A 24,061-nucleotide genomic window follows, 5' to 3' on the forward strand; every position below is an offset into this window, starting at 1 on the left:
GCAGCAAGCCAGGTTGTTAGCTGAACGTCGAAGGGGAGTCTGCATGAGCACAACAGCTCGGCCTCGAAGCAAACCTCCTGGCCTCGCCTATTGCGATGCTGTACAGCGCTCACAGCATCGCGCTTCACGTCAGTAGCCTGCCTGTGACGTCGCACTCGTGGTGCCGTACGCAAAAGGGACGCTGTGATTGCAACACATGTACCAACGGGACGTCCAAGCTGTTGAATAAGTACGGAGGCAGCTCAACCAGGTAGCCGCAGTGGCAGACAGCATCAGAATGGAAGGTTGGTAGACGCGACGATCGAGGCTTTTGGAGTGGCGGGTGGACGACCATGAAGGAGATGAGACATGGGATGAGACCCTGACACCCTCCCGCATTCCTGCCGACGTCGACCTGGGTCTATTGATAGGTACCAGGGCAGGATGCGTTGAAGTGGATGGCGTTCCAAGAAGGGCATGTCCTGGTAGCAATCGCATTCCGAAGCATCCGTTGCTAGTTGTGCGTGCTGGGCACCGGCCAGTCTGTCTTTCTTCCTTCCCATTTTTCGAGGCGAATTCATGTTGATCTGAAGGTGGCATTGAGCATCTTCGCCGTACCTATCCATGTTTATCGACGGGCAATTGGTAGAGTGACGCTAAATCATCGTGTGAACGAGGGGTGACTTGGAGGGTGAGGTGAACAGGAAGCAGGTAGGCCCTGGCAGGCAGGCCCTGGCAGGCAGGCCTTCTCCCCTCCAACAAGCCTCGGAGGCGAAAAAAAGAAGACGGCGTCCAAAGGTTGGCTGGCATTGGCTGTTTCAGCATGAGCCACAGCCACCAGTCATGGGGGGGTCTCCCCTGCCACCACATCCTGGGTCGCGCGCTGAAGGAAGTCGTCATTCGTTCCTGCGTGGCGGGGCCTTTGGGGCCTTTGGAGCCTTTGGAGCCTTTGGAGCCTTTGGGACCTTTGGGGAGGAGCACTTGGCACTCCGAGGCACACCTTGGGCGGCCCAGCGCTGTCGATCATCATCGGGGCGGCCTCCTCTTCGTCGTCGCTCACACCAAGGCCAAGCAAGGAGATGGCATCTTGCCAACTCCCCGTCAGCCCGTCAAGTGGAGTTGCTCATCTCCAATATCCTCCATCCTCCCATCTCAACTTGACAACCCACCACACCATTCTGATTCTGACCAGAGTCTGACGAGGGACCGCCGCCCCGGATTCATCCATTCTTCGACCTTGGACACTGCCTCGTCCTCCACCTCAACAGGCACAGTAACCACGCCGCGTCGCATCCACCCTCGCGAGGATCCCTGTCATCGTCACCGCTGGCGCCTTGGTTGCCGTCCACTCGTTACAACCGGCTTTTTTCCTTCTCGTCCTCAACCTCAAACCTCCATCTACCTCGACCCCTACCTGCGGCTCCTCCCCTCTGCAGCAAGTCTCCCCTCTGCAGGAGACGCAACCTGCCACTGTGACACCGGCGCCCCTTGCCCACGACCCTGGATGCTGGCTCATCGCAGCTTGGTCTGACACGCATAATCGAGCACCCGCACGGGGATCCGCCGCTCAGCCCGACCACCACCACGACGACCACCACCACCATCAACAATACCACCAATACCACCAGCCCAGAGGCAGGACCGACGCATAGTGCTGCTCTTCGTCCGATCATCCTCGTCCCACCTCGGCCACGTTCTGCCGTTTCACCACCACGCAATACCACTGCGACGGACCCGCCAAAGGAGAGAGACGAGAGTGAGATCGCAAGAGAGTGCGCAAACTCTCCCTGACTCGGCCGTCAGTCAGTCATGCTGCGCGCCGAACCTTCCGCGGGGGATCGCGGCCGCTCGCGCTTCTCAAAAGCCCTGCCCACCCCCCCCTCTGCTCCTGATGCCTCGCGTCCTGTCGATACCACCCGCCCGCCCTCGAAGCAGCTGCCCTCTGTGCCTCTGCTACCCAAACTCCTCGCCCGCAAACCCGTCAGAAAACCTGTCCTGCCCACGGCGGCGCCACTGCTTGAGAAGCCATCGCCCATGTCGCATTCGCAACCCGAGCCTCGACATCCGCCATCGTCACAGCTCTCTCCATCGCAGTCTGCCAGGTCAACTCTGCCGCCACCACCGCCACCCATGTCGATCCCCAGACGACCCGTGGTCCCCGCCAAGACCGACGCGACGGCGTCATTATCGACCAAGACGGCGCCTCCCACGGCGGAAGCGCCACCCGCGTCGCCAACGGACAGTATAGGCAGCTTGTTGTCGGCGTATTCGAGGAGCTCTGCAGGAGAGTCCATTATCAGGTCGTCGGACGGCGCAGGAAGCCAACGATATTCGGCAGTGACCATGTCACCGCAAGAAGAGGTCCGGGGCGGCAGGAAGGACGGTTTGACACCGCTGCCGTCCGTACCCCAGGAATACGAAGTTCCCAGAGGACGACTGCAGGAATCATCTCGCGACCTTGTTCTTGGCAAGGGCCTGCCCTCACAACCATCGGTCGTCGATGAGGGTCGCAAGCCATTCCCGCCCCGAAAAGACTCTGCACGGGCGCCGACTGCTGGCGGCCCGACGACCATCGTGGCCTCGTCCCCACAAAGAGACCAGCTCTGGCGCCGACGCTCTGGAAAGTCAGATCGTGACATACAGATGCCCGAGCTAAAATTAACCAACAGTCATGGATCGACCGCTGCCTCTCAGTTTCCTTCACACACATCTAACGCTCCAGAAGTCCCCAACAAAGGCCCGGCGACGAATCCATTGTCACACGCCTCGCACGCAAAATCGCATTCACACGCCTCTGCACCTGCACCTGTACCTGCACCTGCATCCGTGGCAGGCACTGAACACGCTTACTCACACGGTGACAAGACCAATGTCACACCCAACAGCGACGACATGGGCAACGAAGCATCAAAGCTGAAGATCAAACTTTCGCACCTGAACCTGCGTGATCAGCGAAGTGTGGGCAGTCAACAGCAGGGACATGGTGGCCTGGTGTCGATGAGCGACTCGGCTCTTGATCAGGTGCCACGCCTGCCCACGCCCGAATATCAGACGCAGGACATTCGGACCCCACTTGTTGATGGCATCGTCTCGCCCCTCTCGCCGGCGCCATCACCACACCCGCCCTCCGAAGAGCAACAGGCAGGTCCCAAGCCGCAGGCCAAGCCGTCTATTCAGCGCAAGGCCATCGGCGGGCGTGACCTACACAGCACAAAAAGCCTGCCGCAGATTCGCACGGAAGGTCCCGGCATCACAAACGCCGAGCCCTTCCCCCCGACACTCTCTACGCCCATCATCGCCCAGGGCGCCATCGCCAGTCCCTCGAGCGCCCACGCCGCTGCATCTGGCCAGCCACAGCCACAACCGCAGCCGCAGCCGCAGCAAGGGTTTCGGCCGCGCACAAGCTCGCGGTCACAGCAGCAGCGGCCTGCCGGCCTTCCGCTGGGGCCCCCGGCGCTCCGAGAGAAGAGATCCCAAGCGTTGAGCCTGCGCAGCCCCCACCCTGGCATGCAGCCGTCGCCCGAGTCGCGCACGTTCCCGGAACTGCGCGTTGAAGACCTGCCGCCGCCCAACGCGGCGGCGCTGCGGTTCCCGGCTACCGTCATGACGTCTGCGCCGGCGGGCACGGTGTTCCCGGCGCTGCCGATCAGGCCCAGCATGGTGGACTGCCACCAGAAGCACCGGTTCATCAACCGCAGCCGGCAGAAGAACTACGCCGTGGCGTGCCAGACGTGTCACAAGGCGGATCGCGAGGACAGGTGGAAGTGCGCGGCGTGCGAGCTGCGCATGTGTGACGGGTGCTTCCACTTTATGAACAACAACGGGCGCGACCTCAACAAGCTGACCGACTACCTCGAGGCGCACCCCGGCGACATGGCAGCGCCGCCGACACCGGTGGCGATGCAGCACCCGGCGCGACCGGGCACGGGCATGTCCAACTATGGGTCGCGGCCGGGCACGAGCATGTCGCAGCACGGGCCCCGACCAGGAACGGCCATGTCGCAGCGAGCATAGGGACTCGAGAAGCACGACCTTTCGATGGTGTTGGAGTGACGGGCGGCGGCGGGCCTACGTGACGGCGACGTACGAGCACGCAAGGATCATGTTAGAAGGGGGCGAAGGCAAGCTCCTCATGAATGCAACGAATGGGTAGAGCGGGGCGTACTTGTGTCAATAGATGTAACGAGATACCATGTTTTCGTCAGTCGCCGCGATGCTGGCAGCGAGAGGTTGCCACGTGCGCTTTTGGAGGGAGGGCTCGGCAGTCTGGCCTGCACTTGACGACTCTAATAGCAGTGGTGTTGACTAGGACGGCGCGCTTGTCAGACTTTGGTGACTTGTGAGCTCACGTGCAGTATGTTGGCGATACGTAGTGCAACATGGTCTCGTGTAGGGGAGACTCCAGTACACTATCGAGGTGCACCTACCCCTGAATGGCCGTGGCTGTCAGGGATCAGGCACAGGGCGTACCAGGAGAGGCACAGGGGAGGCACAGGGCGCACCAGGGGAGGCACAGGGGAGGCACAGGGCGCTTCCTCCACTGCCGGACCCGCCATCGCCCTGCGAGCATGTCACGGGCCAGCGCGGCTGTCGAGGCCCAGCCCAGCCCAGCACGGCTGCTTCGTCAACACCAAACACTGGCCAAGCCGAGTCGACTCGACCCTACCTATCTACCTTACCTAGACACCACCACCAACCCTACCCCCCCCTCGATAGCAAGCTCCGAGCCCATCGCCCCCTCCATCTGGGCTCCGTCCCCTTGTCCGGTCGCCATGTCGTCCAATCCGCCACTCACGCGCACGCGGTCCCTGCGAAAACCGACGCCAGGAACAGCCACCGACCTCTCGCACAGGTCCATCGCCCCAGCAACACCGACGGCCGGCTCGACGACAGCCCGCCGCAACATCTCCCCCAGCCGTCTGCCTTCCCTGCGGCCCGTCACGCGAAGCATTTCTACGGCGGCAGCGGCAGCAGCAGCAGCAGCAAAAGAAGCTCCTGCCAGACGCACACGGCCCGTCTCTGGCGCCCTCGTCCGGCCCCCGAGCGTTACCTCTCGAACACAAACCCCCACCGCCACGAGCACGGCCTCGTCCACGAGCACGACCACGACCACGACATCGTCCACGACATCGTCCACGGCCACGACATCGAGGCCACTAGCTGCCACGGCGAACACGACGACACGATCTCACCAGACAGATGCCACGAGGCCCCGCTACCCTCCCAATGCCTCGTCCTCGGCGGCAGCGACCGTCAAGCGGCCAACCTCCTCAGGCGGTCTACCAGCCCACGCGAGAACAAGGTCGACGACGACAGCCCCAGCCAGGAGCCAGGGCCACGTCCGCGCCCGAAGTACGGTGACCGCCTCATCGACACCCTCGCTGGCTTCGGTCAATCGGCCGCCCTCAGCAGGCCAAACAACCCATCCCACCCGGCCCCCCTCCGCCAACGCAAGGCCCGCAAGACAGCCCACCACTGCGAACACGACAACCACGGCAGCGACGGCGGCCAACCCGACGACGAACCCACCCCGCCTCCTCCAGAAGAAGCCGGCCTTCTCGACCCTCCAACAGCACTACTCACCCCAGCGGACCACGGCGCCGAAACCGGCCACGGCCTCGTACCTCGCGCCGCCCTCGCCCTCGAAGCTCCCCTCCAACATTGCCCTCACCGCCGAGATGGCCCGCCTGCAGACGACGCTCCTGCAGCTGCACCTGCTGCACCGCGACGCCCCCGCCACGGCAGCCGACTGGCGCGCCTCGGCCCACGACCAGCTCGCCGCCCGCCACCGCCTCCTCGCCGCCCGCCACGCCACCGCCGCAGACGACGCCGCCACCGCCGCCACAGCCCGGAACGTCGCCGCCCTCCACGCCTGGCACGGCGGCCCGCCTCACGCGTCCGCCGCCCGTCTCGAGCAGACCATCCCGCCCCTCGACGCCGCCCTCGCCGCCCTCGCCGCCCTCCCCGGCCTCGAGACCAGCCACGAAGCCCTCGCACGCCGCTTCGCCCGCTGGGCCGCCCGCGTGCCCGACAACCGCGACGCCCTGCTCCTCCTAAAGCAGCACCAGCACCAGCACCAGCCCCTCGACGTGGACGCCGTGCTCGCCGGCCCCCTCGACGCCACCTGGCACGCCGACGCCGCGCGCCACGCCCACAGGCTCGACACGCTGCTGCTGCGCCCACTCGCCGCGCTGCCCGCGTTCCCCGCGCCGCACGCCGGCGCCGACCCGGCGCGCGCGCTCGAGGCGTGCGGCGCCCTGGCGCGAGACATGCGCGACGAGCTGGCCGTCATGCGGGACGTCGAGCGCGCGGCTGTCGAGGACGAGGCGGCGTGGATTCGGAGGGTGAACCGCGAGGACGGGGATGCGCGGCGCGAGGGGCCGCGGCCTGGTGCTGTGTGGAGGGTCATGTGAGGCTGCCGCGCCGTCATGACGAAGAGGGAGGGAAAGGCATGGTTGACTGATTTCATTCCAGCGAGCGTGATCAACAGGAGGACAGGTAAGACAACATGATGAACGAACACATGATACCAACGCGCAGCAATTCTTGTCTGAGTAGCATATTCAGTAGCAAACAATGGCACGACTACCGGAAACAAAGCAGAAAAGTCGTGAGGTTTCGTTACGCATTGTGTGCCTGCCTGCTTCCCTACCAAGCTGCTGCCAGCCCTGGCAGGCTTCCGTGCCCGCTTCGTGGCTCTTGTCCATCCGACCACGAGCCTTCCCTACCGTACTACACACACGCAAGATAATCGTACACCGCGATACAGGACCAGAGAGGAGGAGAAAAAGAGAAACGAACTGTGAGGGGAAACGAAAAGGCCAGAAACCATCCCGGCCTACCTCACTGTCCCTTCGAGCGCGCGGCCGTTGCCAGCGTCGTCGTGACGCCCCATGCCATGACCGCCGCACCGGCAGCCATCAGGCCATAATACTACTTGCGGTTGCCGTGGAAGATTTGGCGGACAAAGCCCCCGATCCAGTCGACAAAGAGCACACGGAAGAAGGCTTGGAGCCAGTTGCTGCTGTCGGCATTCTTGGCGCCCTGAGCGGAGCTGGATGCGACAGCACGGTCGTTGCTGAGATTGCGCCTTCGCAGCTGGCCATCCGCCGAGTCCTCTCCCTGCGGGGCGGCACGCTGTCCAATGTTGCCATCGGCTCCGTCGTCGTCCAGCTCGTCCATCTCGTCTGGTGGGGGCGCGCCGGCACTGGGTTGGTCCTGTTGGACAGGCGGACTTGGTTGGCTCTTGCTAGTCCCACGTTCTGGAAGTTCCAACGCTGCAGCTGGTGTGTCCGTGTCGCTCTTGACGTCGAGATCGGAGCGAGAACTCTTCAGGACCACGCCCTCGTCGTCATCGCTAGCAGGAGAGCGCAGGAGATCAGGAGTCACCTTGACGGCAGGGCTGGGCAGGCGAACCACAGGCGAAGGTCGAAGATCCTCCACGGCCTCCTCGTCATACTCCTCTTCCTCGATGCGTCTGTGATCCTCTTCCACAATGGAAGCAAGAGATGTCAGAGATCGATTGGACACCATAGAGCCATGCGACTGCTTTCTAGTCGGTACGTCAAGCTTGGTCGCAGTGACGGGACTTGGGGACTCGGGTGAAAGAGCAATGTCGTCCTCAATCTTGCTCGCGCGGCGCGAAGTAATGATGGGTGAGATGGGTGAGCCTAGGACATAGGTCTGGTCTTCATCGCGCGATGACTCAACGCGCCGCACAGCGTCCATGATGGCGTTGAGATCCGAAGGCCACCTTTCGAGTGTGGGGTCGTTAAGATCGTACTGGTCAACATTGTAATCGACACTGCCGCTGCGCGCCTCGCTGCTGCGTCGGACAGGGGGTGAGACAACTTCAGGCACAGGGTCGGAACCGCCTAGGCATTCATGAGCAAAGAGGGGGGGAAGCTCGCTCTGAACATCGAGGTCCTCCTCTTCATCCGGGAAACTGTCAATGAGACAGACAGTAGTTGTTTCCCTGTCATTCGTGTCTTTGTCCTCCTTGTAGTCATTGTCAGATGCCTGTCCTGTCTAATCGCACGACCTGGGACACACTCGTACCTGATCAGCATCCAGAGTTTCGGCCGTGTCGGCGACCTCGGCGGCAGTTTCCGCGACCTCCTCCGGGGGTGTAGCTGTGAGGTGCTGAAGCTCCTCCTCGCTGCGCTCCCGTAGCTTGTCGACGCCGCGAGGTTTCGGCGCAGGAAGAACCTCGCTGTGTGTCGAGCCGTTCATGTTTACGCCCGTTTGGGAACTATCGGCAAGTTCGTTGATTGAGTCTTTGTTCCGCGCCTCGTCGTCTGCATGGGCCTCGTCGCGTTCTGGGGCAATCAATACGTTGTTGCGGTTTCCGGCTTCGTCGGTCACTATATGAGTGCGTTAGGCTCGAAGTCGTAGGCGTTGGGCAAGCAGGGTATCATTGCTGTAGATATACGTACCCGTCGGCGCGTCGTCGTTGAGAACCCACCAATCTCCGGGACCGATGCGGATTTTGTACTGAATCTTGGATCCGGGGGGAAGGTGCAGGGGTTTGGAGAACGTATGCTCTCCGTCGTCCCCTGTGGTGACCTGCATCTCTTGCGCCTCCCATTGTGGATTGGAGAACGTCCCAGCGACGAACAGAGGTGGCTGTGTGCCAGGCTTCCGATATGTGAGCGTGATTGGAATCTTGGAGACGGCCATGATTGCATATGCTTCTCTCGACTTATGACGTTGTCATGCCCGTGTCAGTGATTGTTTGCGGGTGCCTGGGCTGTCGGTGGGGAGCACGGGGGACTAGGTCCGTCGATATCGCCCGCCTTGAAGCTTCTCGAATCAGTCAATGTTGGGCAATGAGCCTCGCGCTGGAGATGCCACAGTGGCAAGTGATGGCAGGGACTCTGTGATACGCCGCTTCCGCCTCGTCGACGAATATTGCTGCGCTAGAGACGATTGTTAATGGCGATGTTTGGGCGGTCTCTGAAATTGCTACGCAAGGAAGTGTGCCCGCGACTGGATGGCACCAGTGTATTTTGTATTATGGGAAGGAAAGCAGAAAAGGGATGTAGCCGCAAGGGAGCGAATATGATAGATCAAAGGAGGATGAAAGTGTAGCTTCTAGGGTCGTGTGCGATCAAAGAGATTGACAGGCTGTTTGCCGTGATGAGGCTTCGTGAATCAGATGGCGTGTGGTGACAGGAACATCAGTGGGAAGGGAGGACCGGAAGGAAACGAGAGGAGGGGTAGACCAAGCGGTGCAGCTCTTGCTACCTACGCGCGATACGTAAGACACTTACTGGTTGGAGTCTCTTGCAGGAGGACCTGAAGCTCACAGCTGAAAGGTATTGTATGAGGAGATGCTGGAGACGGAAGAGTGCATAATTTCATGGGATGCTCACGTTGGGGGCAATGTCGAGGCAAAAGAAAGCCTCCCCAGCGGTTCAAGCCGAGCAGGCGTGCTTCAAGCTCAAGCCCCAGGCCCCAAACCCAGACATCTTCCAAGGAATGGGCATGGCGCGTCATACCACACCATGTCATCCGCGCGCCAGACGCTCAGGTTCAGGCTCAGCGCAGCGGAGTACCTCGATGGCATACAACGTGGAGAGTAGGTACGTGTGTGTCAATGCTGCCATTCTGTTTAGCCTGGCCTGGCTGGCAGCTACCTAGTAGGTACGAAGCCCGGAGCTTTTGGCCAGGTGGGCGGGAAGCCCATCTGCATGTCTCGGGAACCTGCCTATTGGCTGCCTGGCCCTTCGTTACCAAAGTATCGGGGACTTGTCGAAGGGCATGCCTGGGCCGATCCCCGCATTAGCTGCTGCCGTAGCAGTTGGGCCGGTGTGACGGGCCAGCCACCAGCGTATGGCCAGAATACAGGCGGCCATGATGAGCGAATGGTAAGGCCCGCAGCCCATGTCGGCAGCATCTGAAAGCTTCAAATTGGGGTACGCATGGTGGTACAGCAGGACCAAGGCGGGGTTTGGATGACAATGTGAAATATAGGTGGACCGAGTCTTTGCCAACGATGCTGTCATAATTAGTATTAGATACGTAGAGCATCCCCATCTAACGATCGCCGCCTGGAGGTGGACCTCGACCGATGCAAGCCTCGCTCCACTGAAAGGGCGCCTCTAATATACCTCCCCAAGCTCCCCAGGTGGGTATCCTTGCCAGGCCACTGCGGCGCACCGTACAGCCGCTATACTGGCCGCTTGGACCAGGCAACATACCGTCTTGCACCTCACTCGGCGCAGTCAGCATCGGAATTCAGCAAGCCTATTACAAGCCTCCGTCTGGAAGTCTCGCCATGCAGGTCGATTGCGAAGCATCGAGGCAACGAATAGGCGCCTTCGCGAGACAATTGCTACCTTGCCTTGTAAAGGAAGTACCTAGACATGGACATGCGTTTGAATAGCCACCAATGGCGTCGCCCAATGATAAGCATAAAGAATTGCTTATCGCTCCCTCCATCAGTATGGCCCGCCAAAAAGTGGTCCACGACCATCGCTCCTTGACCGACAAACTCGCTCTTCCAAGTGACATCACCCAGTCACAACCCAACTGCGCAAAAGGCACCATATACTCATGTGTCCTCACATCTCTCCCTAGCACCCCTTCGCCGGATCGAACAGACGGTCTCTATTGTCAGGGTTATGTCCGCCCCTCCGCAGACCATCCACATCAAGCGCAAGCGCGGCGCTGAGGAGGCCCCCGTCAACTATCTACGTGGGTTCTCAGCCCCTGATCGCAAGATTCCGTGCTTGTACGAGAGTGCTCATACATCCTAGATCTCGAGTCGGGAACAAAGCGCCACCTGAAAAACTTTGTTTACAAACGGCGCAATGGCGAGGCCAAAGATCAACCAAAGGCCCTGCCCCCTTCCGTCCATCCTCTCTTGAACGACTTGCAGAATCTACATTCCGAAACCGCGCCCATAATACAGTCTTCCAAGGTCCAAGATCAACCTTTCGACGAGGGGGAAACGGACACGAAACCACAAGCACCAGCCGCTCAGCTGAGCTCCACCCACGATCATGTGTCAAAGACGGATGCCGCCCTGAAAACAACCGGACTGCCTGCGTTTGGCGCGCAACGCTTCTTCCACATGTCGCGGGCCTCGATGCAGGCCCCGTCCGCACGAAGCAGGAGCTCCGGGATCACGAAGAATCGCAAGTCTCGATACGGCACCGCAGTATTTGTCGAACGTGGCGCCCATGGTGCGCTGAACAAGGCGCTCCCTTCGAGACCATTGGTACAGCAGCAGCATGGGGCATCAGAGGCACACACGGAGACAACGATGGAGAGGAAGATTAAGAAACCGAGCGCGCGACGTATGAACCGACCTGCTCCTTCCCCTACAGACGCCACACCCAACACCACGACGCCGATCCCGGACGCCGCCGCCAAAGGCCCCGATCCCGATCACAAGCCCCTCCCACCGGTCAACCGCACAGACGAGACCGACAAGATCGCAGCCGACATGGACCAGTGGGTCCTACACGAGATAGGCCTGAATCTGGCCGAGATCAAGAAGAAGACGCCTGCGTCCCCGTCCAGATTCAAGCCCAAGGCCCCCGCCAAGCGCTTCGCCGAACGCCACCCTGAGCTGGCGCGCGAGCTCGACGCCAGGGACGCCTCCGAGGCCCAGGACGTCGACATGTCCGACGACGACTACGAGATTGTCGTCTACGAACTCGCCCCCGACACGCACAAGACGACCACCCCGCTGCTGGCGCTCGGCCAGATTCCGCCCGAGCAGATCGGCGTGCTCAAGTTCGACACGGAGGAGGACATGGAGCTCTTTTACGGATGCGACGAGTCCGACTCGGACGAGCTGCCGGATGACGAAGAGGACGAAAACGGTACGTTGATTTGACCAACCCAGCTTTCCTTTACCCCTTACCATGCCAAAAGCGGCAGAGTGCTCATGTGCCTTGGAAAAACAGCCGAGAACCATTACACGGCCGACTACCCGGAAGACGAGGTTGACTCGGACGACGAATACGGCCGCAATGCCTACCTCTACCGCCAGGGTCAGACCTCGGACGGGGACGAGTTTGACGCTTACTATGACGGCGAGGACGAGGAGATGACTTTCAGCGGCGACGACGAGGACGTGCATCAGGAGCGTATCCGGCGGTACATTCGCCAATTTGGATCTGGTTAGAAGAATAGCGCTGCTGTTCTGATTTTCACAGTGATGGTGGCACAGTTTGTCATGGGGCCGAGCAATGTCCCTTGGCCAGGACTTCAGGCTCCAGGAACGGACCGGAAAGGGGGCAGTGTTTCCCGGCTAAAGTTACAAACAACATGCCGCTCCGAAGCAGACCTTAGATTCGTCTGACCTTCATAAAAGGGAGGCCTCGAGTGAAGACCCTGTTAGCGTCATCTTGATGGCTTATCACACGAGATCGCGCTGAGATGCCGTTCGTACGCTGAATCAGTAAAGAACAACTGGATAGAGACAGACTATCATGCTCCCTAGATTCTTGAAAGGTGTTGACGAAGGCCGCCAAGCGCCGCAAAAAAACACCTGACCCCGGGCCCCAACGGCGAGACGTTTCTATAAAATTCAGTACCCTGATCCAAGCATACCATCCCCGCCGGTACTTCCTGTACCACCAAGACGCCTAATATATTTCACACAATATCCCATATGCCAGGTGGGCGTGACCGCAGCCCCCAGGGCCGCTGGCCACGCCTGCTTACGCTCGAAATGCACACGCCGCTGCGAATCTCTCCCTTTACATGACAGCACAGGCAGCAGCAACTGTCCTAGCTCTCCTGCGTCCACCATGCGCAATGCCGCCCTCTTCCTCATCGGCGTGCAGCATCTGGGCTTCTCTCGCCCGACGGCGCCGCCTTCGGTGTCCTGCTCCTGTGGCGCCAGCCTCTTCATTGGCCTGCATGTAATCCGCCCAGCGACGTTCCAGCCTACTGGCCGCCGCAAAGTCCCCGCGGAGGACGCGCTTCATGTGTTCGTCGATCGTCATCTGGAAGCCGTAGAAGGCCTTGAGCCCAATGACTTCCATGGGATACGAGTCGGGTTTGACGTGAGCATTGCGGAACAGCACCTCGCGGACACCAGTCCAAGTGACGTTCTGACAATCGTACACGACCATGTTCAGGCTGACAGAGGGCCGGGCTCGGGAATCCGTGGTACGCTTCGCACGCTTATTGACCATGTGTGCTGCCTCTGCAAGGACGAGATCACTGATACGCGTATTGTCCAGGTCAATATTCTGCAGCCGAATGCAGTTCTTGACAACAGGAAGCATACCAGCGTCACCAAGATCTTCGCAGTAGCCGAGGGAAAGGTGCTCCAGGTGTGGAGCACAAGGGGCTTTGGCGAGATGTTCGGAAAGGAAGGCGTTGGTGAGCTCGGCAAGATCCTCCAGCTCGAGGTGAGTCAGACGTGGCGTTGAGGCCAGAATGGTCTCAAGTGCAGTGTCGGTCAATGCTGTGCAACCAGACAGCTGCAAGCCCTCAAGGTCTGGTGTCAAGTGACCAAGTGCGCGAACACCCCTGCTCGTAAGGCGGGTGCAGCGACTGAGATCGAGATGGCGCCACTTGCGTCGGGGAACAACAGGGATATCGGTCAAGATGTCGATTTCCGGCTCTTCGCCCTGGACCATGACCTTGAGTGCGCGATCGTCCAGGTCGGCGCAACCGTTGAGGATTAGGCGCTCCAGGTTGTTGGTTCTGTACAGCACCTCTGCAACCTCCAGATTGTCAAAGCCCCTAATTTCCCTGGCACGTAGGTCCGTCAGTTTGGCGCATCCTTTCACAACTGCCTTGATGCCTCTGGCGTCCATGTGTGTGCACCAAGAAACATCCAGCCTTTGCAGCTGAGGGCAGGCCTCTGCAATGATCTTGCATGCCATGTTGGTTACGGCGGTGAGGCCTGTCAAGTTGAGATTGGCAAGTCTGGAGTTGTTGCGAAGCAATGTATGCAGTGGACTCCTCTGAAAGTTGCGACAGCCTTCGAGAGTCGCATCCAAAAGGTTTTGGCAAGCCTTGACGACGACCTCAGCCCTATGGTAATGCTCTACCTGAACGCAGCCCCGTAAATTGAGGTCCTTGATGAAGGGACCAGCAGCAACGATAATCTTAGCGAGCGACTCGGCTGGAATCTCGTCGTGGAACTGAGAAGCATCGAAACTCGTCCACAGTTGCCCATCAAAGCATATTTCGTGGAACGACTTGCTGATGCCAGAGGCTTGAACCAGCTCTTTGGGTCGCAGGAAGGAGAAAATGTGTACACTGATCTCATGTGGCATGTCTTTCCAGAAGTCAAAGTTCTTTTTCGGAATCGCAGGGTTTGCTAGCAGTATTTTCGAGACGGTTTTGATGTCAGTTGGTAGGCCAATCGTGTACGCCCCTGGTGTCAAGGGATTGAATGGCGTCACTCCGGTCTCGATTCTGCGAACGTTGACGTCAAAATGGGCCTTCTCGCTGGCTGGTGTACCAGCTTGACGACCCGAGGCGTTTGCATAATCTGATGCTGAGGCCCCTGCGGGGAAGTAGGAATCGCTGCCATCTGTGATGCTTGCGACAGGGGCATTGGAGAGGCTGACGCAAGACAGATGACCCTTGCCTCTGTAAGGGGTACTGCGTGCTCTGGGTCGTCCTATGGAAACCAAGGATGGGGAGGAAGAGATGCGTTGGATGCGATGGAGGAGTCTTTGTCGGTTGCCTTTCTTGATGGGGACCTCATGGAGGTCTGGGTTTTGCTCGTCAACCACCTCCGTGAGCGCAGGGCTCGCAATAGACTCCTGCATGTCGGGCATGACGACGAATATGGGTGGCAAGACGATTGATGGATTACAACGAGGTTAGTCGAAGCTGGAGACTAAAGCAACGGACGATAGGAGCTGGATGTGAAGACAGTCCTCGGGATATCGGAATCGACGTCGGACAAAAGTTGAGGTGGGGGGAGGGGTGAGATGGGCTGTTCGGTCAACCCTTTCTCATGTCGAGAGGAAGACTTGACGCCGTGCTCGCGGTCGCAAGGACATTCGGTCGAAATAAAGGTCGGACTATGCAATGGAGAAGAACTCAAGAATAAGGACAGTTCGGTCGACGACGAACTGGCGAGATGGTTTCCAAGAGGTAGAGCCGGGGGAAGGGCGACTGATGAAGAAGGGGTCGATTAGCACCTATCGATAAGGGGATGGGGGGAGGGGGTTGTCAGCAGGCAAGTGGGCCAGGGTCCCTGTTGCGGGCGCCCGTCTTGCCAGACACGGCTTAGGGAAGGGTCTTGGAGGGGGCCCAAGGTGGGTATGGATCGCACTGCGAGGGGGGCGAGCATGAGCGGGATGGCGGGGTTTCCGGGATGTCAGTGGGCAGTCGGGCCTTGTCCACGCCGAATCTGCGGCACAGTTTCCTCACGACCCTCTGTTGCTTGAGTTTTATGGAACGCCTTGCCAGCCCCCTGCTCTGTGAAGGGCCATCTTGGAGGTCCTATCTCTCGGGCAAACATGGAACGAACATGTTCGACAACTGAGCACGGGATATGGGAGCGACTGAATCAAAGCCACTGGGCTGGCACATGGCCCCCTCGTCGTGCGTCGGGTGTCGGGATCACACGGGCAATGTTTCTTGGGGTGACCAGAAAAGGCTCAAAAACTTGTCTCGGGTTGGCCCTGGGGCCCTTCAGGGAAAGTCGGAGGATGGAAGGACCAACTTTGCCCGAGTTAGTTAGGTGATGGGCGGCCCAGCGGGCAGGTCGGCGAGCCAGCATTTGCTGAAGCGATCCGCCAAAGCCAGTCATTCCACCGCTAATCGCGTGGTGGAGTGGGCCCCTGCATCCCCAACGGAGCGGGAGGCGAAAGCAGGGTGACAAGGAAGACCAGGGCATGGGGATTTGGGGGGGGAGGATGCCATTGTGGACAGAAGTCGTTGTGATGTTGGCTTTGTGTCCACGTGAAGGGCTGCACTGCACGTCGAGGAGAGAGGAGAGCGGACGTTTCGAGCTTGCCTAGATGCAATTGCCTTAGGTACCTACGTAGGTATGCATAGTAGCCATCGAACGCGGAAGCTTAAATGTCCACTGCACTCTTCATGTATCCTCAAGTCGACGAGTGCATCCGAATCGTCAACCCAACACTGTGCGACCCCGAAAACCCTTGGCAGCCAAGAAATTGCTTAGTGGCCGGACACGCCTGGCGGCAAACAGCTGGAGCACGCAACGGCCTTCAGGCTGATCAATGGGAAGAGGGGCCGTGATGGTGCCAAGTCGCCAGGGTATGGTGTGCGGGGGAGAGGGGTGCTCTGGCCCTTTCAAAAGTTGCTCACACTCCGTCCTCGACATCCCTGTAGTGGACGCCGGCCAGAACAACAGCGAGTGTGAGGGTTCTCAACTACAGAGGTCGGCCGAAGAAGCATCACCGGAATGGTCTCTCTCATCGAGCCGGTGCTTGAGCCTCTTCTTTTGGCGAAAAATCGTCACTGATGAATGGCTTGAGCGGCAGGCGTGTTCATGGCCAGGTTGCCGACATGCCCGACTCATATACATGGTACATGTCCTTCGCGTTTAAGGACAAAGAAGATCAGTGGAAACAGTCTCCACGAATTTTGGTCTCCTGTGACGGTGCGGTTATCCGGCTGCTTCACATTCGAGGCATTTCTTCCCAGCATCAGGGAAGTCTTGACTCGCCTCGGCTTGGTCAGGTTAATCCTTTGCCAGCCAGCCGGAGGGGCGGTTAGGGGCACTAACCCCCCAAGACGCACGCTGGATCCGCCGCACTGGCTGGGCCCGTTCCGTCCAGGCTGTTCTCCATTGCCACGTTCCTGTACCTTGACATGCCACCAGAAGGGTAGCCAGCTTCTCGAACGCCGGCTGCCGTTTCCAGCGCTCGCGTCTTCCGGCCGGCGGCCGGCTAGCTACCTCCTCCTACTCCTGAAGCCCGTGCCCATAGCTGGTCCAGGACATGGACCTTTGGTCGTTGAGAAACTCAAAACAAACAGACCAGCGCTCGTCACACACACACACACACACACACACACACACACACACACATAAACACACCGCATATGCGTGTTGATCATGCGCGAGCGCCCTGGATAGGGCTACGATCTGTTGCACGACCCATGACACTATCATCTGCTCACCACCATTATCTCAGCAAAGCCTGTATCGTTAAGGCGCTCATGGTGGTGCGTGGGTGACTGTTGAACTCCATCACCTTAGTGCAGCATGTTATCTACTGATTGGGCGATCAAGTCTTAGATCCCTCCAAGACCTACCTAGGTAGATCAGCCGACTGCAACGTCTCGCCAATTGGTGCTCAGAACTGTCGCGCATGTTGATTCGACACGTGAGGCTGACGGGGTGACGTTGATCGGTCTCTTGTTCTCCAGCTCTCTTTCTCGTCCTCCTACGGCAGGTATGAATCCGCCTCTGAAGGGGCCATTGGTATCTCCGTCGACGAGGTTGATCGAAGTCCAGTTGCCCAGTGTGCGTATGCACTCAGAGGAAGATCTCAAGACCTCCATCAACGACTCCCCGCTTCCAGGATACGCATTCTGCCGGAAAGCATGACTTTTATTGATAGCTTCAGTCAGATAGGTATGGGCATTTACACAATACACAGAGAATAGAGAAAGCAGCTCCTTTTTGAATTTCTTCTGTTCTCAATCCTTTCTTCTCAAAGCTTTTGTCGAGTCGTGATGTTGACGACGGTCTATCGCTTGACATGGGAACGGTAATCGACTGTGGGAGCCTTGTGTCCGCCGTGTGTCGTTGAGGCGGAGGGAGATTGTCAGATGCATTTGCACTGCTCTTCCTATCGTCGAGAAGCTACCTGACGGCAAGCGACGTGATAGAATTGCCGACCGCCCGATATAATTACTTGTCCATCAACTAACTGACTGGCACTACTACACGCGCTCGTGCACGACAGCTGGAGGCTTCTGATTGACACGAGCGCTGGTTGGCAGGATACCGAGCCCTGCACAAAGTTCAAGGCGGGACATCTATGTCACCATCAAGAGATGCTGTTATGGAACACAATGAGCGGGAGGACGAGAGACGAACGAACGCAGCCCATGTGATGGTGTGAGCTTTTGAGTTCGTCCCGTGGTCTCCACGCGAAAGCATCCATAGTGGACTTGCTGTCCAATCCAAGAGACTTACGAGCTTCTGTCCAGGACAACTCCACCAAAGATTGGTGCCAATGTTCCTGCGGCCCCCATCTACGAACATTCATCATGTAGCACCACACTTGCCTGCCCGTATCGTCGTCGGGTCATGCTACTGGGCACCTTTCACCAGAGTCTTTCCCTCCATAGGTAGATGCCTACGGCACCTACATAGATACCTGCAGCATGCGTTGGGGATGATGCTAGGGATTTCAATTCTGATGTTGCCCCACCCAGGAGGTACAGGGTACCTTACGTTGGAAATAACCTCAGCGGCCCACAAGTGTTGGAGCTTGCACCTTGGGTACAGAAGACGTGGTGCTGATGCGGGCAGCACGCACATGCCTGAGGAGGAGCGGGCCCGGAAACATGCAAGTACCGTCATGGTGCACCGAAGAGCTGAGCCTGACTGCCTACCTCCCTACCTACTTCTTTCCTGACCTGCAGGTGATTTTGGTCCAAGTAGTAACAAGCGGTACAGACAAGACAGAAGACGTTCCCAGAACCTGAAAACCGGAGGGGCCTAGGAGAAACTCTCGCTCCTCAACTTCCCGCTTCCAACCTGTGTGTCCTGTTGCACCTGAGCCATCCCCGTCTGTAGTTCTGTCAGAAGAAAAAGTACAATTGCCGACTGAGCATTGCTTATTTGAACATTCATTTCAATTCACCCCATCGAATCTACTGGCAAATGCTGTGAGCCACCAAAATACTTGATCATCGATCCACAGCCTCGACTTCCTCTCGCCGCCTGCACTACTTATCTTACCTACCTACCTTACTGTAGTTTTTTTTCTTCTCAGTCATCTACGCCCACGCCCGCGCCCAGCTCAGCCCAGCCCTGCCCAGCCCGCCAGCAGTGTGAGACATACAGCAACAAGCAGCATCTCGCGACAGTCGCTTGCAACGCCCGGACGCCGGATCAAGCCTGCCGCCTCCCTCAACGCTCAAGTCTTGGCTGCCCGACGCTCCCAGGATCAGACAGAGGGAGACTCGTCTCAAACAAAGGCCTCCGGCACGGGGTTTGGAAGCCTGCCTGTCTGCCGCAGACTGTGCGACTCATTCCTCCAGCCGTTGACTACCCTGTCTCGATCGGCGCTCCTTCGTCTTGCTGCCCTGCCCTGCCTTGCCTGGGCAGTCGACAGAACGACGAACAACAAGCCCGCACGCCAGTCAATACCATCACCGAGCTTGATTCATCCACCACCCGCTCGCGCGTCTCACGACCGCACTACTTTTCCTGTTCATCTTCCAGCCCCGTGGCACAACATCAGCTGCACACAATCCTGCCCCATACGTTGCCTTATCTGAGGTTGCACCCGGTGCCTACAGAGCTTCCACCATTGAACGCCCACTTCGTCAAACTGCACTACACCAGATCGGATCGCCGACCCAACCTGCACCCCCTCAACGACTCGACCCCGCCGTTGCCCTTTCGACTTTGCATCGACAACACGGACGCTTTGCCCTGCCGCCAGACCACCCCCCTCGAACACTGTACACGACGGTCGACGCCCCTCCAAGTATGATACAGACGCATGGGGGATCCAGCAAAAATGGTATGCATGAATGACACCGTTCGCGTCTGGGAACAGTGTCCGCCATTTCTACTCTCCTCTCCTCGACCGCCCGCTCTTCGACCGCCCGCTCTCCTTCTCGTTGACCTTTCCCGTATGTGCACCGGCTGATTGATGGATTGCAGGCGCCGAACTTCACAACGAGGAGGGCAGAGGACGCAGCAGACTCGTGCCCCAGTCGACACTGCCGAAAAACCGAAGCACCGGAAATCTCGCCTTAGCCACAAATGCACAATCCGATCGATCCCGCGTCCGAATGTCCTTCGACGCAGGCGCTGCCACGACAGCTGAATATGAAGCCCTCACAAGGTAGGTTCGTGTCCATCTCGTGCCAATCCATGATGTCCCGCTCCTACGAACCGCCGACGGTGGCCCTCACAACCAAGTCCTTGCTACGCATTCGTAGACGCGGTTGACAGCCTTGAACATTGGGGGGACACAACAAACACTCGCCGCTCTCCTTGCCGCATGAATTATTGCTTTGTGACCTTGGGCAATGAGAATGCGACGACGGCGAGATGAATCAGAACACCCGAATCCACCGCAGTAGCATTGCAGGTCTGTGACAAGTGCAGCGCTGACGTGAATGCGGCTACAGGTCTCCCATCGTCACGGATCATGACCACGGCCTCGGACTTTCTGGTCTTCGCCGTATCCGACAACAGCCCTCGGTCAGGGGGCCGGGGCTGCCTTCTGCCTCAACCCCGGCGTCGCGAAGTTCTTCCATCGGCCTGCCCAGATCTTCTTCCATGACCTTGCTGCTATCCAACACACCGTCTCTGCCGTTGTCTGCGGGCCCTGGATCCCCCAGTTTCGCTGAGGATCTTTCGCGGTTCCCATCTGAATCATTGCACTCGTTCTCATTCGCGCATCAGTCGGAAGAACTCATCCACAACCGACAGACAGTCCTCAAACGTTCCATAGAGTTTATGAAAGATCGACTGGGGTGGTCTGTCTCCTCAACGTCTGTAGCACTTGCGAGCGCGGAGGCACGCGTGCATGGGGATGTAGAGACGCAGAACATGCTGGATCTTCTGGCTCGGGCTCAGCTCGTGGGTGCTGGCAATCTGCCCAACAATGACCATTCCCTGACTGGTCCTCTCACGGGACCAGCTGTTGTCTCGGGTGAAAACTTCTTCGACAAACAGTTCAATCCACGCAGCGAGAGCCCTGAGCCCATCTCCTCACCCAATCTGTCACCATCGACCTCTCGGCGCCCGTTGCCTCTTCAAGAACATGACGAGCCTTCGAAAACAAAGGCTTCCGTTTCCAAGACGATCATCGAAGGCCAGGAATCCGAATATTCGAGCCGCAGCCCGACCAACGAAAGTGGTACCACCAATAAGACTTCGCCGCCGCCGTCCCGTCGACCAAGTCTGAAACGAACACTGACAGACACGCTGTCCGTATCGGTGCATCAAAAGCTCATCGACACCATGGCGCAGCCCTTCGTTGCCGGCCCTCCAGGATTCGAGGAGCAGATGCTATCTCCAACCGTTCCGCCGAATTTCGCAGCCGGCACAATGCCCAGTGCTCTCGGCCCTGTGCATGGTCACACCACGCGGTGGACACCTGCGGCTCAGGCCATTTTCACGACCGAAGCGAAACCCCCTTGGACAATCATTGCGGCCAACGATCTTGCCTGTCTCGTCTTCGGTGTCACAAAGGCCGAGGTACGTAAAATCGGCATTCTTGAGGTTGTGCAAGAAGAGAGAAGGGCGTGGCTCGAGAGAAAGCTGCTTCAATATGATTCAGAAGGAGCAGCCCAAAGCACTGAGGACCTGTCACCCCCCGCACCCCCAGCTTCCGTATCTTCGTCGCTTCTCGGTGGCCGAGGCGGTGGCATCACGGCGAAACTCCTCAGCAAGCCAAACTCCAGAACGAATCCGCCCAAAGCGCCAATCCCCCGTAAGGCGCAGACAGTACATAGCGGTGACCCGAATCCACCAACCATGAGAGGAGGGTCGCGCCATCGAAGCAGCCGCTCTCGAGGCGTGCTGCTATGTGGCGACGTTGTGCCCATCCAGAAGCGGAATGGGTCCACGGGTTCGGCCAGCTTGTGGGTGAAGGAGAAGCGGATCGGCCTTATCTGGGTTCTTGAGGAAATCCATGAAGACGTCGCCATGATTTCTATGGACGACGATGGTGTTGTCGAAAAGGTATCCGGGGAGACAGATGCGATATGGGGGTTCGAGACGCTACGTCCAGGATGCGACATCGGGCAGCTTATTCCGAGGATACCACGACAAGGTATTGACCCTCGCACGGGCGAGGTTGACTTTGCTCAAGTCTCCAAGCGGCGGTTTTTCACCTGCCCAAACGCAGATAAGGTGAACATTCCATGCACAGTCGAACAAGTAAGAGGCAGGACAGAACTCCGCGTTTCCAGCCTCCCACATATGGCAGGCATCATCGTCGTCAATCCCGAAAACTTGGAGATCAAGAGCTCGAACTCAGCCTTCTCAGGGTCTCTGTTCGGTTATGAGAAGCCAGATGGGCTGTCCATCAACACGCTCCTGCCCGGGTTCGAGAAGATTCTACAACTTCTGACGGAGGAAGATGGCGTCATGTTGATGGACGGTATCGTTGTCCCGGAGCACAGTTTTCGGAAGGCCTCAGCGTTCCTCGCAGTTCGAGAAGGAAGGCCTGATGCAGCGACATCTTTCTTGCGGACCGAGGGTCTGCCTGCCAGGCACCGTGACGGTTCCGAACTCAAGATTGATGTCCAGATGCGGGTTGTCCAGAGCGAGCGACAGCCGGCTGTTATCACCGAGACTGTCGTGGAGGCGAGCGAAGACGAGGATGACGACAGCCATGGTGAGAGGGAAAACACCTTTGCGGTTCCGCACAGCGAGATGGTGTATGCTCTCTGGATTACTTACTCCCGCCATCTCCATGCAACGAGGTCTCAGCTCGACGTCAAAACGCCCACCCGTTCAGGTACGACAACACCTCTTCACCAGCCCTCGCCAGGACAGACGGCGGTACATACGCCCATGGAGATGAGCTCCGACTCGGACGACACCAAAAAGGAGAAGTCAGGATCTGGAGCCGCATCAGCTTTGACACGCCAGATCAAGCACGTCATGCATGCGGCCGCCAAGGTCACAGGAGTGGCCAAATCAAGCCCCAAGGAGGAGAGGCCGCCTGCCGTGCGCGCTGTGACACCTGTGCATAAGAAAACTATCGAGGACTTCCAAATCCTCGAAGACATGGGTCAAGGAGCCTACGGGCAGGTCAAGCTTGCGAAATACAAAACGACACAGAAAAAGGTCGTTCTCAAGTACGTGACCAAGCGGCGAATCCTAGTCGACACATGGACTCGAGACCGCAAACTTGGCACGGTGCCCCTCGAGATTCACGTCCTGGACTATCTCCGACGGCCGGAACTGAGGCACCCCAACATTGTAGACATGGAGTCATTCTTCGAAGACGACATCAACTACTACATCGAGATGACGCCTCACGGTCTACCCGGAATGGATCTCTTCGACTACATTGAATTACGCAGCAACATGGATGAGGCCGAGTGCAGGAGCATTTTCGTGCAGGTTGCTCAGGCCATCCACCATCTGCACACGAAGGCGCTCGTCGTTCACAGGGACATTAAAGACGAGAATGTGATTTTGGATGGCGAGGGCCGCATCAAGTTGATCGATTTCGGCAGTGCGGCATACATCAAGAACGGCCCGTTCGATGTGTTCGTGGGCACAATTGGTAAGCTTTCGTAAGCCAGTCAGTCTTGTTTGTGTGCTAATGACATGGCAGATTATGCGGCGCCCGAAGTCCTCGCTGGCAAGTCTTATGGTGGCAAGGAGCAGGACGTGTGGGCCTTGGGCATCTTGCTCTACACCATCGTCTACAAAGAGAATCCATTCTACAGCATCGACGAGATCATGGACCGGGACCTCAGAGTACCGTTCACCATCAGTGACGAAAGCATCGATCTGATCCGTTGCATGCTGAACCGCAACGTGTCTGAGCGCTACGACATTACACGGGTAGTTGAACATCCATGGTGCCAGGCCCTCGATGTGGAGTAACCAGGTTGGAGTCTTTGTTGGTATGGTCCCGGAAGCAGTGTGATGGGTGCTAGTGTGGCGGCAGACGAGAATACATGTTACGATACCCTAGAAGCGTTGAATGAGCGGCATGGGGAAGGGGTAGAAGACAAGGGACCCGAGGCGGCTCGAGCCGGGAACGTGGATCACGATCGCTCTGGGTGCACGAGAGTGGTCAGCACACGGCCCATGGTATCCGCGACGACTGGGTAATGATTGATGTCGAGAAGGCGGTCGGAGGAACAGTAACGGGTTCAATGAGCCGTTGCGTGTCTTCATTCAGGTGGGCGGCATTCATGGTCCCGGAGTAATAGGAGACGGCTTTACCAGTTG

At 58.5% G+C, this 24,061-nt stretch overlaps 6 protein-coding genes across 6 annotated transcripts; 4 read left to right on the plus strand and 2 right to left on the minus strand.

The window, feature by feature from the left end:
- Nucleotides 1–1,788: 1,788 nt before the first annotated feature.
- D7B24_005829 (uncharacterized protein) lies at nucleotides 1,789–3,993 on the plus strand (the record flags this gene model as incomplete). Its single annotated transcript, XM_028639974.1, has 1 exon — nucleotides 1,789–3,993. One exon carries the CDS (start codon nucleotides 1,789–1,791, stop codon nucleotides 3,991–3,993), a length of 2,205 nt encoding a protein of 734 aa, XP_028495639.1.
- A 758-nt stretch (nucleotides 3,994–4,751) lies between these two features.
- D7B24_005830 (uncharacterized protein) lies at nucleotides 4,752–6,392 on the plus strand (the record flags this gene model as incomplete). Its single annotated transcript, XM_028639975.1, has 1 exon — nucleotides 4,752–6,392. The coding sequence occupies one exon, from the start codon at nucleotides 4,752–4,754 to the stop codon at nucleotides 6,390–6,392; it is 1,641 nt and encodes a 546-aa protein (XP_028495640.1).
- A 520-nt stretch (nucleotides 6,393–6,912) lies between these two features.
- Nucleotides 6,913–8,658, minus strand: D7B24_005831 (uncharacterized protein; the record flags this gene model as incomplete). Its single annotated transcript, XM_028639976.1, has 3 exons — nucleotides 6,913–7,977; nucleotides 8,038–8,342; nucleotides 8,415–8,658. 3 exons carry the CDS (start codon nucleotides 8,656–8,658, stop codon nucleotides 6,913–6,915), a joined length of 1,614 nt encoding a protein of 537 aa, XP_028495641.1.
- Nucleotides 8,659–10,604: 1,946 nt separating this feature from the next.
- D7B24_005832 (uncharacterized protein) lies at nucleotides 10,605–12,118 on the plus strand (the record flags this gene model as incomplete). The annotated part of the gene is made up of 3 exons (XM_028639977.1): nucleotides 10,605–10,677; nucleotides 10,740–11,813; nucleotides 11,898–12,118. 3 exons carry the CDS (start codon nucleotides 10,605–10,607, stop codon nucleotides 12,116–12,118), a joined length of 1,368 nt encoding a protein of 455 aa, XP_028495642.1.
- A 577-nt stretch (nucleotides 12,119–12,695) lies between these two features.
- On the minus strand, nucleotides 12,696–14,741 carry D7B24_005833 (uncharacterized protein; the record flags this gene model as incomplete). Its single annotated transcript, XM_028639978.1, has 1 exon — nucleotides 12,696–14,741. The coding sequence occupies one exon, from the start codon at nucleotides 14,739–14,741 to the stop codon at nucleotides 12,696–12,698; it is 2,046 nt and encodes a 681-aa protein (XP_028495643.1).
- Nucleotides 14,742–20,689: 5,948 nt separating this feature from the next.
- Nucleotides 20,690–23,710, plus strand: D7B24_005834 (uncharacterized protein; the record flags this gene model as incomplete). The annotated part of the gene is made up of 2 exons (XM_028639979.1): nucleotides 20,690–23,384; nucleotides 23,436–23,710. 2 exons carry the CDS (start codon nucleotides 20,690–20,692, stop codon nucleotides 23,708–23,710), a joined length of 2,970 nt encoding a protein of 989 aa, XP_028495644.1.
- Nucleotides 23,711–24,061: the final 351 nt, after the last annotated feature.

The sequence above is a fragment of the Verticillium nonalfalfae genome (assembly GCF_003724135.2).
Source record: "Verticillium nonalfalfae strain VnAa140/NRRL 66861 chromosome Unknown scaffold_39, whole genome shotgun sequence".
Classification (NCBI taxonomy): Eukaryota; Fungi; Ascomycota; class Sordariomycetes; order Glomerellales; family Plectosphaerellaceae; genus Verticillium; species Verticillium nonalfalfae.